At 45.1% G+C, this 16,641-nt stretch overlaps 1 protein-coding gene across 3 annotated transcripts in view; it reads left to right on the top strand.

Moving 5' to 3' along the window:
• The window catches only part of PIKFYVE (phosphoinositide kinase, FYVE-type zinc finger containing), a 1,212,885-nt gene that overhangs the window by 867,903 nt on the left and 328,341 nt on the right, over positions 1-16,641 (top strand). For all 3 annotated transcript variants that reach the window (XM_069225943.1, XM_069225942.1, XM_069225940.1), the window contains one exon: positions 10,419-10,539. In XM_069225943.1, the coding sequence (XP_069082044.1) occupies positions 10,419-10,539 (121 nt within the window). The remainder of the gene's footprint in view (positions 1-10,418; positions 10,540-16,641) is intronic.

The following is a 16,641-nucleotide window of genomic DNA, read 5'->3' as shown; positions in this document are numbered from 1 at the left end:
GTCAAACATGGTAAAAATCTACAAAGCCAAATGTATCCCGGCGGCTACCTATGGAGCATGCATTTGGGGGTACACGAACTGCCATGCAATACAGTTGGTGGAAAATGACTTCCTGAGATATCTACTAATGGCACCAAATAGCACGTCATCATATATTAGCCATTCGGAACTTGGGGTCCACTTTGTAACTGATTTAATCAAGATACAGCCTTTATTATTATGGCACAAAGTGTGGACCTCTGAGCATACCGGACTAAACCAGGCCATACTATCCGATTGTATGAATCTAACACACTCGTATAGAGTTCCCTGGCTAAAATATATCATGACCTTTTTCAAAAATATGGGCTGCGAAGCGTATTATCTAAACCCACAATCACTGGAAAAAATAACCAGGAGAGACTTGAGGGCTCTGACTTTGAAGTATTTGGACGATCAGAGATGGGAAGTGGAATCAAAAAAACCAACAGTAATGTTTAACCAACTAATTCTGTCGACGGACGCAGTCCAGCCCTACCTAGTAAGCGTGGTAAATCCCCGACATCGATTTGTTCTCACAAGATTCCGCTTAAATATCTTCCACCGGCTAGTAAATTTTCCGATTATGTGTGACTGGAGTACAGTCTTAAGAGTATGTCCATGTGATGCGAAAGCTCCCCAATCTACAATGCATGTGGTCCTCTTTTGTAAATTTTATGATATACCAAGAAAACGCTTTTTACTGCCTTTTTTAAGATCAACTAATATGCGCAAGTGTCGCGACGCGTATTTTAGCTTACAGATTTTATCTTCTATTGAAATATGTGGAATTTTAGCAATTTTTTTATGTACAGTACTCTCTGTAAGGAAGTCTATGGGTGTACTGAATTAACCTTACTTGAAAATCGGCAATTCCTGGCAAACTCTTTACCCCCCCAAAAAAAAAAAAAAAGCACTGCAATTGAACCCGTCTTTGCACCGATGTATATTTATCAAGTTTTATATATATCTGTTCTTGAATGAATTAAGGATGTGTCTTATAATCTTACTTATTTTATGTACAACCCTTCATATATATATTTATTACCAATGTGCTATTACTTGACACTTTTATGGCTCGTTGAAAGCCGAATAAAGTTTTGTTTGATTTGTATAGTGCCTTGTAGGGGTGGATCAGGAGTTTGTATGTGATGCACTTGTTGACTGGGAGCCAGCGCAGGTCTCTGAGGTTGGAAGAGATGTGGCTGTGTACGGGGATGTCCAGGGTGAGTTTTGCTGCTGCATTCTGGATTCTTTGTAGTCTTGATTGCAGTTTCTTGGTGATGCCAGCATAGAGTGCGTTGCCGTAGTCCAGTTTGCTAGTGACAAGTTTGTGGGTACGGTCTTCCTTGTGTCAGAGGGGATCCTCCACTTGGATTCAGAGGGTGTGGAAGCATGACAGAGAGATGGCATTGACTTGGCGGGTCATGGATATTGAGGAGTCTAGGATGATGCCTACATTGCGTGTGTGGTCTGTGGGGGCGGAGGCGTTTTCCAGCGCGGTGGGCCACCAGGAGTTGTTCCAGGCGTAAGCGGTGGAGCCGATTACGAGGATCTCCGTTTTGTCTGAATTGAGTTTGAGGCAGCTGGCTACCATCCATGTGACGACTGCTCTCATCCCATTGTGGAAACTTCTATTGGCCCTCACATGGTCGTCTGACAGGGAGAAGATCGGTTGGGTATTGTCATGTAGGAGACTATGTTTAGCCCGTGATATTTGGTGACCTTGGCTAGTGGGGCCATGTAGATGTTGAAAACCGTGAGGCTGAGTAATGATCCTTGGGGTACTCTGCAGCATGTATCTTTGGGTTCTGATATGAACGGTGCTCCAGAGTGGTTGGAGTGCATAAGTCTTTGGGTGTCCTCTTTGGTGATAGGGGTCCAGGAGTTCATGAGCTGGTGTGGTGCTTGGTCCGTGGTGGTAGTTATGCACGGTGCAGGAGGGTTTTGGTTCTCAAAGACTTCGTACATGTCTTGGATTTTTCAGTGGAAGAAGGTGGCAGGGTCGTCGCAGAGGTCTTGGGAGGGAGGGAGGGATGGATGAGGTGTCTGTCCCGGGGTTCATGAATTCATTGTTGACGGTGAAGAGCTCTTTGCTGTTGCGAGTGCTGGTGCTGAAGCGTTCTTGAATTATGGCTTTTTTGATGGCTCTGAAGTTCTGGTGGTGTGTGGTGACTGCATTTTTGTATGCTATGCGGTCTTCGGTTGATTTGCTGTTCCCTCATTTCCATTACAGTCATCTGCAGGACCGTTTGGACTCTTGTAGGTCTGTTGTGTTATGCTATGTCGGTTTTCAGCTGGTGTCCTGAGTGGGGTTATGCTGTCGGTGCATTCCGATAGCCAGCATTGTAGATTGCGTTTGGCTTAATTAGCGTCTTCTATGTCCGGTGGAGGGGAGTGGCTGATAGTGTTGGTGAGTTGTGCTTCTGGAACTTATAACCCCAGCATCTGCCTGGTGGGTGAGGGGCATTGAGGCGTGCAGTTTTCTTTGTGAAGGTAAAGTGGACGCATTTGTGGTCGGTCCATTGGTGTTCGAAGGTGTGAGATGGTGATATTGTTCCCTGCTGAGAAGATGGGTCGAGGATGTGTCCAGCTCTGTGGGTGGAGATATTGATAAGTTGTTTGAGGCAGTGTGTTGCAAGGTTGTCCAAGAGTTTTGTGGTGTTGGGGTCATCGTCGATATCAAGGTGGAAGTTGAGGTCACAGAATAGGATGTAGTCGGAGAAGGTGACACTTAAGGGCTAAGATGTCAGCCATGTCTTTGCAGAATTAATGTCAGGTTCTGGGCAGCCTGTAGATGAGTGTGCCAGAGATGAAGGAGTTGGGGTTGGTGTGATTCTGGAAGTGTAGGTGTTCGTGGATTGGCTGAGACTGTGACTCATTGATGGTTGTCAGACAGGGGTGTTCTTGTATACTATAGCAATGCCTCCTCCAGGCCGGTTGTCTCTGTCCTTGTGGATGATTTTGTGATAGTCCAGGATAGCCGTGATGATGTCCGTGGCCGCGGTGAGGGTGATCTACGTCTCTGTGAAGAAGGCTACTCTTGGGGCGATTGAGTTGAGGAGGTCCCAGATTTCTACTGCATGCTTGAGAGTGGAGGATGTGTTGAGGAGTATGCACTTGAGATGGTTGTCCATGCTTGGTACTGGATCATGTGGTGGTCCTTGGAGGGTGCTGGAGCATGCATGGCATGAAAAAAGTCCATGAGTGTTCCTCGGGTTGGCTAGGTGGCAGACTGAGGATCTTCATGGGTTGAGGGTGCGTAGTGTGCTTGGGTTGAACCGGAGGATGCAGCGAGGACTAGGGTCTATAGCGCTGGGCGTGCTCACCTTTGGCGTGCCAGCAGCATGTCTGCTGCACGCAGTCAGGCAACATCAGCCATTAAGAAGAGGAGGAAGGCAGAGGATTCGGTCAACTGGGAGGCGGGAAAAGTACTTTGCAGGAAAGGACGGGGCTGGCTGCAGGGGCAGCAGTAGCACGGGAAAAGCACAGTGAGAATGAAGGAAGAACGAAAGAGAATCAAATGGAATAAATACACAGAAGTAAAAAAGACAGAAGTTAAAGGCAGAAGTAAAACAAGAGTAAAGAGAGAAGATACTTACATGCAGGTGGCCACCAGGGATGCAGCGCAGGTGGGATCCTGGGGATGTAGGTGGGCCTTGAACTGAGAGTCAGGCAGACTCTCAGTTCGCTGGAGACAGGTGCAGCAGCAACAGGTGAAGCTGCACAGAGGAGGGCAACAATTGCTGGCCAGGAGGTCGACGTGAAGTACCTGTCATGATGCAACTAGGGACAGTAGCCAACTCAGCTGTCCTAAGATGTAACCCTCCCTGATCATGCAACCCATCTGACACCCTCCACCCCAAAACCCCTCCTCACCCTTCCCTACCACCCCCGTCCCCTCTGGCAAACCTCAAAATCATAGGATGAAGAAAGGAAAAAATTGCGGGGGTAAACAAAAACTGTTTGAGGCTCAGAATGCTGGTCAGCACTTATTTGCACAACACTGTCTCATTGAGTTGTGCAGGCGCCTGCTTATTTAATACAATTCCATTAAGTCGAAGGTTCCTGTAGAGCCAGCAGCAAGGCAGGATCCATCAACTGTTGTGGGATTTTCTTGACTGTTGCTCTGTGCCCACCTTGCATGGCTGATCTTGCCAACCCCAGAGAACATGCCCATGCTACTGGCAGCGCAGCCTGCGCTGAGGGGCCATGTGCCACTCACCAGAGGGCCCCTCCTGCCCAGCTAATCTCCCCCACCTCACTTCCCCCCCATCGGCGATTGGGACACTCCTTTACTCCGTCCTAGGCTGCTTCTAGTGAGTCAAAAGCAAAGTCTTGTCCTGAAAGATAACCTTCAAACGGGCCGGGAAGAGGAGCCATGTATTTAATGTTCAGGGACCTGAGTTTATGTTTCATGTCAAGATAGGATCTCCTCTGCGGTTGCACCTTCAGGGTGTAGTTGGGAAAGATGATATCCGAGGAGAATTATCAGGACACCAGTAACCACAATGTACATACTACCCAGAGAACAGCATCGCGGTCTGCATAATTGACGATCTGGGTTATGAAGGATCGAGATGGACAGCCCACTGTGGGTTTCGCAGTCAGATCTCTGTGCACTCTTACAGTGAAGAAGCAAGATGACACCTCGGATGCCGGCACTCAGCTCTCGAGCCAAATGGATATGAACGTAGTTGACATAAACCCCTTTGCTCCCTCCTGGATGCCCACAATGCACAAGTTGTTACATTGCAACGCCTTTCGGCATCTTCCACTCTGGCCTCCAAGTGGTTGACTAGGCACTGCAAGAAGGAGAGTTGCATTTCATGCGAGCAGACTCTGTCCTCATTTTCAGAGACTCTACTCTCTATTTCTGTGACTCTGGCCATTGTGTTGCTGAGGTCTTGGGAGATCAAGGACAGGTTTTGAGCTCCCACATCTTCCTCTCCATGGTCTCCTTGAGATCTTGGATCGTTTGCAGGATATGGGATGTCTGTAGGCCCTCTGGGCTCGGATCACCTCCACCCTATGCTCCAGCAGAGTCTGGCAGCACTGCCTGTTTGGTATACTTATCTATTTTCTGTTGCACTGTAGATCTGGAGGGCTTATCCATCGCCATGATAGATGAGCAACCAGAGAGTGAACCAGAGGGGTGGGGATTTTGGCGCAATCACTGGGCCATCAGGCCAGGCCCCCTCTGCGGCAACTCAAACCGTAGACCACCACCCAGCCCACCCGCCTCCTTAGTGGTTCATAAGCAGGGTCCTGCAGGCCTCAGTGAGGGGGGGACCGCACCCCCTGGCCAGATGGAGCACCGGGCAGCCTCCCTCACCTTAACTGTCTGGGAGGTCACCTCACCCCAACTAGCCCACCAGCGGGGGGAGCACCGCAAGGCTGCCTTAGCCTCCAGCCCTCAGTAAGGCCCTCAAGTTGTGTGTCTCTCCACCCCATCTGACTGATGGCGCCTTTGGCTGTTGCAGGCTCCATCTGTGTTAAACCTGGCAATGTCAGGCAGGTCTCAGGATGGTCCAACTGTAGGGGATCAACATGGGCTGGTTACCTTCAAGGATCCACTGCTGGGGTCGGATCATTGATGTGGTTCGGCAGAGCTTTTTCATGGGGTGTCCTCCATTGCCGACAGCCAAGCTATGCCTCAAGGAAAATGTCTTTATGGCAAGAAACTCACTATTACCAGAAGTGTCAGTCTGATGGGAAGGCTATGGGGAAAATGCTGGGAAAATGGCCTCCTGCATATCTCTCACACCATATGCAAGGCCATATTTGAGACCAATTCCAAGAATGGGTACAGGCTCAATGGTCACAAGCCAAAGGGAGATGGGAAGATCTAGTAGTTGTCCTGCAGAGAGTGGAGGAAGAGATGAAATGGTGGAACAGGACAAATATAGCAATTGGAAAACTATTCTCCGAAACAACTACAGTAACCATTACCATATACATCTTGCAGTTGGGTAGCTCATATAAGGAGACTCAAGATCAGAGGAATATGGAGAGAACAAGAAGCTGTGCAATATATCAATGTACTAGCACTCAAAACAGTGTCCCTAGGTTTAAGAGCCTTTCAGAAACAGCTGTGGGGAGTCATTATTAATTCAAGCAGACAATACAACAATGTTTTATCTCAACAGACAAGATAGAGCAAATTCCTTTGTTCTGTCAAAGGTAGCTCAGGAGATTTTGTGGTGGGTCATCCTTTGACAGATAAACATAACATGGATACACTTGCCAGGGAAGGACAAGGTACAGGTGGACAGGCTGAGCAGGCAAGCATCCACCTTGCACGAATGGGAACTCAACCAAACAGTACTCAAACAGATATCCAGACAATGGGCAGCACCACAAATAGATCTGTTTGCAACACCAGAGAATGTAAAATGCCAATTCCTCCCATCCTGGCACCCACACCCCACTCCCTGGGGAATGCTCTGTCAATAGACTGGTCAGCCAGATTTGCATACACTTTTACCCCAGCCCACTATTACACAATTTAATCAACAAATGCAAGCAGTCACCAAAGGCACCAATACTCATCGCCCCCCCAGTGGGTAAGAAAAACCTTGTTCTTGGACTTCCGAGTTAGTACTAGACAACATACAGACACTAACGGGTCTACAGGATCTACTCTTCTTGCAAGGGGGAAGAGTTCTCCATCCAGAACCAAAAAGACTAAGTCTAGCAGCTTGGCTCCAGAGGAACATAGAGTTGTGACATCTAGGTCTGCCAGAGAACACAATGGCTGTTCTCAAGGACAACATGAAGGACACACTGTAGGAAGCTGGCTCTGTATATACTATATCAAAGTGAGAGATAGTGTGCACAGAGTCCTGGGTTCCCCAAGAGGCTTGACCGAGGCAATAATAGATAATACTAATGCTCTGTTTGTGGTGGTGTGGTCGAGCAGTTAGGCTTATCAGAGGGTAGTGTTAAGCATTTGTTGTACACACATAGGCAATAAATGAGAACACACACTCAATGACTTAACTCCAGACCAATAGGTTTTTATATAGAAAAATATTATTTTCAAATTGCAGGTAAGTACATTAAATGTAAGGTGCTTTGCATAGGTATAGATAGGACTTTGAATCAAAACAGTAATATATGCAGTTTGGCATAAAATGGCAGTAAGCTATTTTAGAAGTGGACACAGTGCAAAATTCAACTGTTCCTAGGGGAGGTAAGTACAGTTTGATTAATGTGGTAAGTAAAGCACCTACAAGTTCAGTCTCTGGGGCATAGGCAGCCCACTGTTGGGGCTTCAAGTCAACCCCAAACACTCAGCACCAGCAACACAGGGCCGGTCAGGTGCAGAGGTCAAAGAGGCACCCAAATAACATAGGCGCCTATAGAGACGGGGTGCTCCGGTTCTAGTCTGCTGGCAGGTAAGTACCTGCGTCCTCGGGGAGCAGACCAGGGGAGTTTAGTAGAGCACTGAGGGGGTCCCAAGGCACACAAAGCACACCCTCAGCGTCACTGGGGCGGCCTGGTGCAGTGGGCAAACAAGGCGTCTGGTTTGTAATTGAAATCAATGGAGGGACCAGTGGGGTCACTCAGACGTTTCAGGCCAGGCACGGGGGCTTCTCAGGCCCGCCACCGACTGGGCAAGGGTCAGGGCTGCCTGCTAGTCACTGCTGCACCGGTGGTTGGTTCTTCACGAGCCTGGGGGCTGTGGGTGAAGTGCTTCTTCCAGGTGTCGGATTTCTTTGTTCCGGGCAGTCGCGGTCAGGGGGGTCTTGAAGATTCCCTCTGCAGGTGTCGCTGTGGGGGTGCAGAGAGGTTGGCCTACGGTGGATATATAATCAGAGTCTCCTGGGGATCCTCTCTGGGTTGTTAGTTTCTCTGGACACAGGCCAGGGGCGTTGGGTGCAGAGTGGTGGGGACTCGCACTCACTTATGCCACAGGCAGTGGTTTGTGGGCATGGCACCCAGAGAGGGATGCCATGTTGACTTTACATTCTTCTCCCCACCAGCATAAACAAGGTGTGCCAGGGGTGTGCCAATTGTGGAAGCAATGGTACAGTTTTAAGAAAAGAGCACAGGTGCTTGGGCCTGGTTAGCAGGATCCCATCGCACACTGAGTCAAGCTAGCATCAGACACCAGGTAAAAAGTGTGGCGGAGTACTGCAACAAGAGCCCAGTTTCCTACAATTACTGCCTGGACAGTGGGGTCCTCAGAGACGACTACTTTGGCCTTTATAGTATGATCTTGGTTCGCAGCCCACCGCAAAGGGTGGTATTAATTAGGTATCTATTCTAAGGTAAGGAATCTGCAACTAGAAGTCTCTATTCGATGAACAAGTTACTTACTTACTTTTCAGGGCCCTTGTTCTGGCACACCATTCTCAGTGTTCTTCATGGCTCCACGCTACTGACGTTGGAAGTCGTGAAAAGAAACTGATGTCAGCGAGCTAGGTTGGCACTTATTTACAACAGCAACATCATCACGGCGACCACACTGCCACCAACGGATGCGGAGTCGACCAACGCCACCTGAAGGCGTGCAAGGGTACTGCTTGAAGATTAATCTCTGGATCCAGCCTGATGCCTGGGGGAAATTCTATGGTAAGGAATCTGCAAATAGAGTATGTCTCTACCAGATAAATCGTTACTGAAGGTAAGTAACTTGTTCTTTTAGCCAAAGGAGCCTTCAAAAGGGTACTGACATCAGAAGTAGGTTGTGGTTGTTTTTTCTGGTTCTTTCTGGTGCCAAAGAAGGATTGAGGCCACTGTCCTGTCCTAGACTTACGCCTTCTCAACTACTTCTGAAAAAGGACAAAATCAGGATGCTCACTTAGGCTCAGGTCCTGTCTGCCTTGGATCCCAGAGACTGGATGGTAGCAATGGACTTACAGGACACATATTTCCATATCCCCATCCTACCAGCCCAGGACACATACTTCCATATCCTCGTCCTGCCAACCCACAGGTTCATGTTGGCTCAGTGGCATTTCCAGTTTGCTGTGCCAGGAGGCTGTGCATCTCCGGCCATGGCAGGAACGTCTTGACATCTTCCTGGTTATGCGACATCTATCAGGATCCCTGAATGCCAAGATGGTGAAACTCATCCAGCGTTGCCTTGCAGATCACAAGTGGTGTCTTCATCTTAATGTGGTCCAAGCCTATTGAGAGATTGGCAACAACATTGGTTAGTTCTGTTCTCCACTGCTGAGTTTTGGCAGTGTCAGCACTTCAGCACACTGGCAGGTCTTGCTCAGGGACACTTCATCTTGAGTGGAGATCAGGACTCCTGTATGCTCTGAACATGAGCACAGTCTTCTAATCAGTTTGCCTCTTTGGAAGGCTCTCCTGTCGCCTGAGCAGGTCAGGGTTCTACACCCAAACCTCTGCACTTTCTTCATGTGTGGAAATTAGGCAGTATGTGATGTCATCTTATCAGCCAGGTGTCCTTCTACCTAGACTGTATACTCCTGCTGATGGGACACATTTGTGTGCTTCCAAATCCATTGATGCTGTGTCTGCATGCTTATCTGAAGATCTTTTTTTTGCATTATCCCTCACCTGTCAAGGTCTTGCTTTGGGCATAGTTAAAGGGTATCTTTCGGCCTTCTCGACATTCTTGTGGTTGCCGGACCAACCCACCTTGTTCAAGTCACCTATTGTGGCATGCTTCCTGAAAAGTATGCAACACATATTTTCTCCCACACCTTTCGTTATGCCTGTATGGCTTTGTGCTTCTGGCTCGGACACAAAGTCATAGGTCAGCCTGGTGGGGTAGCACCTATTTAGACACCTCGCACACCATTTCCAGCACAGACAATGCTGATGATGCCACATGGAGCAGAGTGATGCCCCTTACAAGAGTTCAAAGGGACGGCTCAAAAAAAGTTTCCAGATCGATCTGATGCCTGGGAAATGTTCTAAGGTAAGGAATCTGCCGCTAGTTAGAGTCTCTACCAGGTAAAGCATTACAGAAGATAAGTGTCTTGTCGTTTAAAATTACTGATATTTACTTGCTGTAGTTTTTACTTGGCAAGATTACGTAGAAACGTAATCCATCCCTCGCAAGCACCTCAGTGTTGTGCTTACTTTTAGATTGAGAAAGAAAATCGGTGTTGGAAGAACATGAGCAAGAAAATGTACTTCCCCAATTGGTGTCTCTCATTCACCCTATTGCACAGCTCTTATGGCATCATCTCTTATTCTGACTTTATTGAAAAAGATTAACCGGTAACCATATATTTGAGGTATGCGCAGAAACATAATATTGCATAAAACATGTTCTATGACATATGAGTATGTAATATCTAAAGCAGTCAATTCAGTATGATTTTTAATATTTAACTATTAAATGTACCTATAGTTACCAACACTGCTGCTCGAGAAGGATAGCAATCAATCATTTCTGTATTTTCCACCCACAGATGTGTTCGATGGACATCTGCAGGGGTCGACAGACAGTCAGGTGAAGGAAAAATCTACCATGAAAGCTATATTTGCAAACCTGCTTCCTGGAAACAACTACAGCCCAATCCCTTTCCCTTTGTAAGTACTATCATCATAATTATTGTCCACATTGCCTCCAAAGGCTCCTTGACTTTTCACTCTTTCTAACTAAACTTATTGTTCCCAATTGGTTTAATGTTAACGTTTAACATTGAACCTATTACATTTTAATTCCTACTCTTTGTATCACAAAATGTAGCATCACAGCCATTTCTGGAATTTGAAATAAAAGATCTGGTAAAATGATTTGGGCGTTGTCTGAAATCTTGGCGGTCAGTTTTGTTAACTTGATTTTTGAGGTTTTGTTTGAGGTTTACAGCTATTTAAGATGCCTCTGGGTTTCAAGGAGGGTTAATTCTCATAGTTGCTGCTTATTTTTTTTGGAAGCAGGCTTTTGAATCAGCCAATGGTGACCTAACATGTTTGATAGATGACAGCAGGTAGTAAATATGTTTTTGTCTTAGATCAAAGACCATACATACCATCCACTTGTAAAGAAATCTCATTCTACGTTACAGAGCACATTGGATGATGCTTTTCAGTTGTAGCCTTCAGTATTTGTGTGCATAACATTGCTCTTTATAGAAAGCCCACTCTGGAGAGTCTGAGACACAGGTGTTTGTCTTAGTTATTAGTACAAACATAAGCAATATTCTGGTGAAAGCACCTTAATAGAGATTTAAAGTGGAAGATTCTGTTTCTGATTTTAAAACACACGTGCTTGGTTGTAACCACATTGTCATTTTGTCATTATGTGTTACAGTTTGGTAATCTCTGAATTTTCCTTGAATCAGGGATGACGTCCAGCCTTAGAGTTTCAGTGATGTTACACATGTTTTGTGACATATTGTTGATTCATTTTTTTCATTTGCACAAATACCGGACCTGTCCTGTTTAAGGTGACACCTAAATTCTGACTTGAATTAAAAAATAAATAATCAAAGTTTAAGTTTGGTAAGTCAAAAGTATGTAGAAGGGCCGCAAAGTTTAATGGGTCTGTCTCTGATTAGAGATCTCGGGCAAGACAGATGCTTCTGTCAGCCCAAGATGCAGCTGTTGATCGTGCAATTGGTGCTTCCAATTTCTCACAGTGCCAAAGAGATAGAAAATTGGACTTATGTATGGAGCACAAGTGTTTTATTTTTTTAATCAATGTTTCAAAGGGCAGAGATACTAGCAAAAAAAATGCAAGTGGGAAGGGTGAAAAGAGATTCTTTTCTATTACTAGCCAGGTAGGATATGAGTAGTGTGCAGTAGAAAACATTTGGGCCCTCATTACAACGCCAACAGGCTGGCGGTGCTTCCCAGGGCGCGGTCGCACGGCTTGCAGCGCTGCCCAGGGGATTACGAGTCCCCCTACCGCCAGCCTTTTCCTGGCGGTTTGAACTGGTAGGGGAGTCGCGGGGCCACTGGCATGGGCAGTGCAGGGGCCCCCTGAGAGGGCCCTGTGCAGCTTTTCACTCTCTGCTCTGCAGAGAGTGAAAAGCGCGACGGGTGCAATGGCATCCATCGCACGGCCGCAACACCGAATGGAGCCGGCTCCTGTGTTGCGGCCGAGATCCCCTCTGGACCGGCGGACGGAAACTTGGTTCCCGCTCGCCGGCCCAGCGGGGATCTCCAAATGGCTGCGGCGAGGGTGCGGCTGCATTCGCGGCCGTCCGGCGGTCTGATCTTGGCGGGCGGCTTCAGCCAAGGTCGTAATGAGGGCCTTGGTCCTTGAAATCCAAATATGCTGATTTATAGTTGTGCCAGTGAGGAAGTTACAACCACCATCTCCCATAGGGAGGTGCAGTTTCTTAAGGGACATTCTTGCTCTCCTCTGCTACCAGTGGAATTAGGAGTAGAGTTTCTGTATGGTAGAAAATAAAGTAGAAGAGAGTCTGAAGGAATAATACTAGGGAGAACATTTACTAAGTGGGTCACCCTCATTTTAGTAGTTTCTAATCTTTCCCACAAAGAGATGTGTTTGAGAGACCACGTAGAAAGCAAGTTCTACATTTTGAGGATAGACTGATGTTCGTTGTGTGCTGTGGAGTCTTCAAGGTTGTTGTTAAACCAAATACTTAATGTACTTGGATTGCCAAATGAAACCCAAGTCTAAGACAACATAGGAGTGCAGTGTAAGTTGAGAGGAAGAACCTCAGTTTTATCTTTATTTAGGGAATATCCAGAATAGGGCAAGAAAGTATGGATGATATCCATAATAGCCGGAAATGCTGACTCCATCTTCTCTGAGAAAATGTTTAAAATGTCAGCATATGCCGCGGTCTTGAAACAATCATTTTGGAAATTAAAGCCTTTGATGTCAGGTGAATTGTTAAGAAGGTGAGTAAGTGGGACCATAAAGATGAGAAATAGAAGGGATAATGGGCATCCTTCACTGGTGCCTTGATGCAGCAGAAAAGACGGCGAAATGTACGTACTTGGATTTGCACACAGTGACATGGCCATTTTAATAAAAGGTATCTCTGCGACCGCACCACCTTAGAGATGCTTCCAAGTACGTGACTTTATTAAACACTTTTCAGCATCCAGAGCTATCCCTGCAGTGGGGATTCGGAGAAGGTCGCCTTTTCAATGATATGACAAAAGGTTCAAAAGTTGTCACTAGCTAATCTGCCTTTAATGAATGCTGCTTGTGTGGCATGACTAAAGCCAGACGGAAAGTCAGAATTTTCGCATAGATTTTTGATTCTTCATTAATTAGGGCGATTGGGTGAAAGTTTTTGGGTCCAAGTGGTCTTTGCTCTCCTTTGGGATTACAACAGTAGAAGCTGCTGCTGTACTCAAAACTGCCCCTGAGGAAGCAGAGTGGTTCAATGTGAGGGGAGAGATTATCGAAGAGGTTAGAGATTTGTAGAAATTGAAAGGGAAACCTTCAGGTCCTGGGCCCTTACCTGCCGGAATAGATTTAATGGCCTTCCATTTTCAACTCCTCTGTAGGTGACTTATCAATTTTTGCCTCACTTTTAGATAGGTGAGATTAGAGAATAGATTTCAATAAGTCAGGCAAGTGTCCTTGGAGGTCTGGATAGAGGGTGTGTACAGTTTGGCATAGAAATCTCTAAAAACTCTTAAAATGTTGTTTGTATTAGTTTTGATGTAAGTAATAATAGAACTATGACTTTTATATTTCAGTTGTCCGGGAATGAGTTGCCTGCTCTATGAAGATAAAGGAGTTTCTTCCCTTTCAGCCAATTGACCCTTAAATGGACTCTTTTACCTAAAATTGAGTTGTAATCATATTTGTTTCCTAGGTTTCTCACGTGTCAATGAGCGTATTGAGTTTCTGAACAGGATTTCATGATTTTTTATTTCTTTAGAGAGAAACTCAATAGTGCAGGAGATCTTTGTTTTTCCAGGCCATAAGCTTAATGATATATCCATGTACACTGAATTTCAGTGCATCCCATAGAATGATTGGATAGGACACCAAACCATCATTTTCTGGTAGGAACAAATATATTTCATGAGCGAAGTTCTAGTGTTCAGCCGAGGTATCAATGATGTAATTATTCAATTGCTAGGCTTTATTTTTTAGGTTGAGGTGTGGCAAAGGAAAGAGAGAGCATATTGACAGCATGGTCCAATATGCAAAAAGGCTCAATTGATGAAGATGACAAATGTTATAAAAAGGAAGAATCAGTTAGGAGGTATTCAATTTGTGAAAAGCTGTGGTGCAGATGTGAAAAAAATGTGCGTTTGGGGGGTGGAACTGAAAAAAATAATCCCTGTCTATAATTGGATCCACATGCAAATTGAAATCGATATCACAGATAATACAAGCTGATGAGGAGAAAGCTACCAATTTAGTGGTGTGTGGAGTCAACTCATTGGAGTCTAGTGACTAGCTACCCACCCTTGTTGTCCTGTTCAGCTGAAATTATAGACAGGCCCTAGTGTCTCGAAACAGGTATAATGACACAATTTTTCTCAGAAGCTGCTTCTGAGCACGCCAAGTCATAAACTCACCCACCCTCCATTTAAATGGCTTGTTTGTTGCCTACTTTAGTTTATTGAAGAAATACTATATTGTCAGGTACATCATGACAGTACTTAGAGATTTTGCAATGTTTGACTGGGAGGTGAGACCTGTGGTGTTTAAGGAGATAACGTTTAAGGTGGCCAGATGTGAGTAAGGAGTAAATGGTAGGAATGGGATACTAGATCATATGGGCTTAGTGAATATACAAATATGAGAGCATAAGTTGCTGTTGCAGAGGGCCAAAAACATAATTTGAAACTTCCCGGAAATCTTAGTATCGATGATCGGGGGACAAGAAATGTGTGTCTGTGAGAGAGGCATGTATCTGTAGGGAGGCACACCATGTGAACTATGTAGTGTAAGGGGACAAAGGGAAGGCAGAAAGAAATGAAACATAACAAAATAATTACTTTTTAAGAAAGGGAGTAGAATTTTCAAGGAGACTAAGAGATAACTGCAGGGCTGTGTAGAGACACAAGAGCAAAGGTAGCCTACAGGGAAAATGCATTACCGCTGGAATAGGAGCCAGGTTAGGTATAGGCAACAGGTAACAGTATACGCAGCCAATATACAAAAGGGAGCTCCACAAACCAGCATTTTCCCAATAAACAATATAATTTCCAAAAAGGAAGCATGGGACAACTGGCATAATTCCGCTGAGTATAATAAACAACAAAAGAGTCAAAACCAAAAATTTTAATGGTTGCATACATATATTGGAAGTGAATATAGGGAGACCTGAGGCAAATCTATGTAGCATTACATCATACCTCACACTATGGAAACTCCAGCACCTAAAAAACGGGGCAAACTACACAAAACAAAAATGGTAAAAACACAAGGTTTTTTTTGTGATAAAACTACAGTTGTAAAAGAACATCCAGAGGAGCAATATGGCTATATTATGTATACTAGTTAGTAAACAATCATTGGATGTATTGAAGTATTTATCATTTGATATGAACAAGACCTATGAAGAGTAACAACTTGTTAAAAAAAAAAAATAATATGAATAATACTAATTAGTTAAAATGTAACTATAGCCAAAGAGTCACTTGAGAATGTTAAGCACCTCCATCATGATTGCAAGTGTGATGATAGGAGCTGGAGGGACAGGATATTAGATAGTGGTAAAAGAATGTTATTAATGCTAAGAGGTGAAGCCTATGCCCTTAAACTTCATGAAGGCGTGCAGTAATGGGCACCATTGGCAATGCCAGTGGAGCGCGCCATACACGGGAGCATCTGAAAGTGTCATGATGTAGTCTTCATTCGTGATTCAGCTTTACCAAGAAAGGTTTCCTACTCAGAAGTGCCTAAGAAGACCATTGTGTTCCCTTTAATGCTGGTTTTAAATTTGGATGGACCAATAAAAAAGCCTTGAATAGAGTTCTCAAGGAGGCTATTTTGCAATGGTAAAAACCTTTCCTTCTAATTATAGTAACTCTAGCATAGTCCTTTGTAGTGGAAATCTTGTTACCTCTCCATAATATACATTTGATGTTACGCTTGTGGGCTAAGATCTGTTCAGAGTGTTGGTGTTTCGGATTTTGAATAGTAAGGATCATGGAAAGTTACCATGTTTGGGTTTAAAGGGTGGAGCCCTGTGTGCACACTCAATTTCAAAATATTTAATGTAGGAGATGCCCAAAACTGAGGGAATCCATTCAGAAACAAAGTCAGTCATGGAGGGTGAATCATTTTCAGCATCCTTAGGGAGTCCAAAGATCCTGAGATTGGTCCTTCTATTCCTGTCCTCTAGATCTGTTATGTACCTCTTTAGACAAGCCAGCAAGGAGTTGGTTTGTGTTGTTGTTTCGCTTGCAAATTATTGTAGTCTGTAAGGAAACTGATTCTGCTCTCAGCAAAAGAGATCAGTACTGAGAGGTCCTTCAATTTCATTCCGGTTGCTGAGGCTTTGACTTGAAGCAGGTCTGTGTTGGTTTTTGTACTTTGGGCGATATCATAGCCTAAGTTCACTTTCTTCAGAATGGTGTATTGCATAGATGAGTTATCTGACTTATCTTTGACAGCCGAGTCCAGAATAGGCACAATTTGTTTTGGTCTTTTGAGTTTCCGTTCATGTCTTTCTCTTTGTGCTCTTTCTGGTCCTTTGTATCTTTAGTCTTCCATTATACTTCTGACAGTCCACAGAG

This window comes from Pleurodeles waltl, chromosome 3_1 (genome assembly GCF_031143425.1).
Source record: "Pleurodeles waltl isolate 20211129_DDA chromosome 3_1, aPleWal1.hap1.20221129, whole genome shotgun sequence".
Taxonomy (NCBI): domain Eukaryota; kingdom Metazoa; phylum Chordata; class Amphibia; order Caudata; family Salamandridae; genus Pleurodeles; species Pleurodeles waltl.
This window is presented reverse-complemented; position numbering and strand designations above follow the sequence as displayed.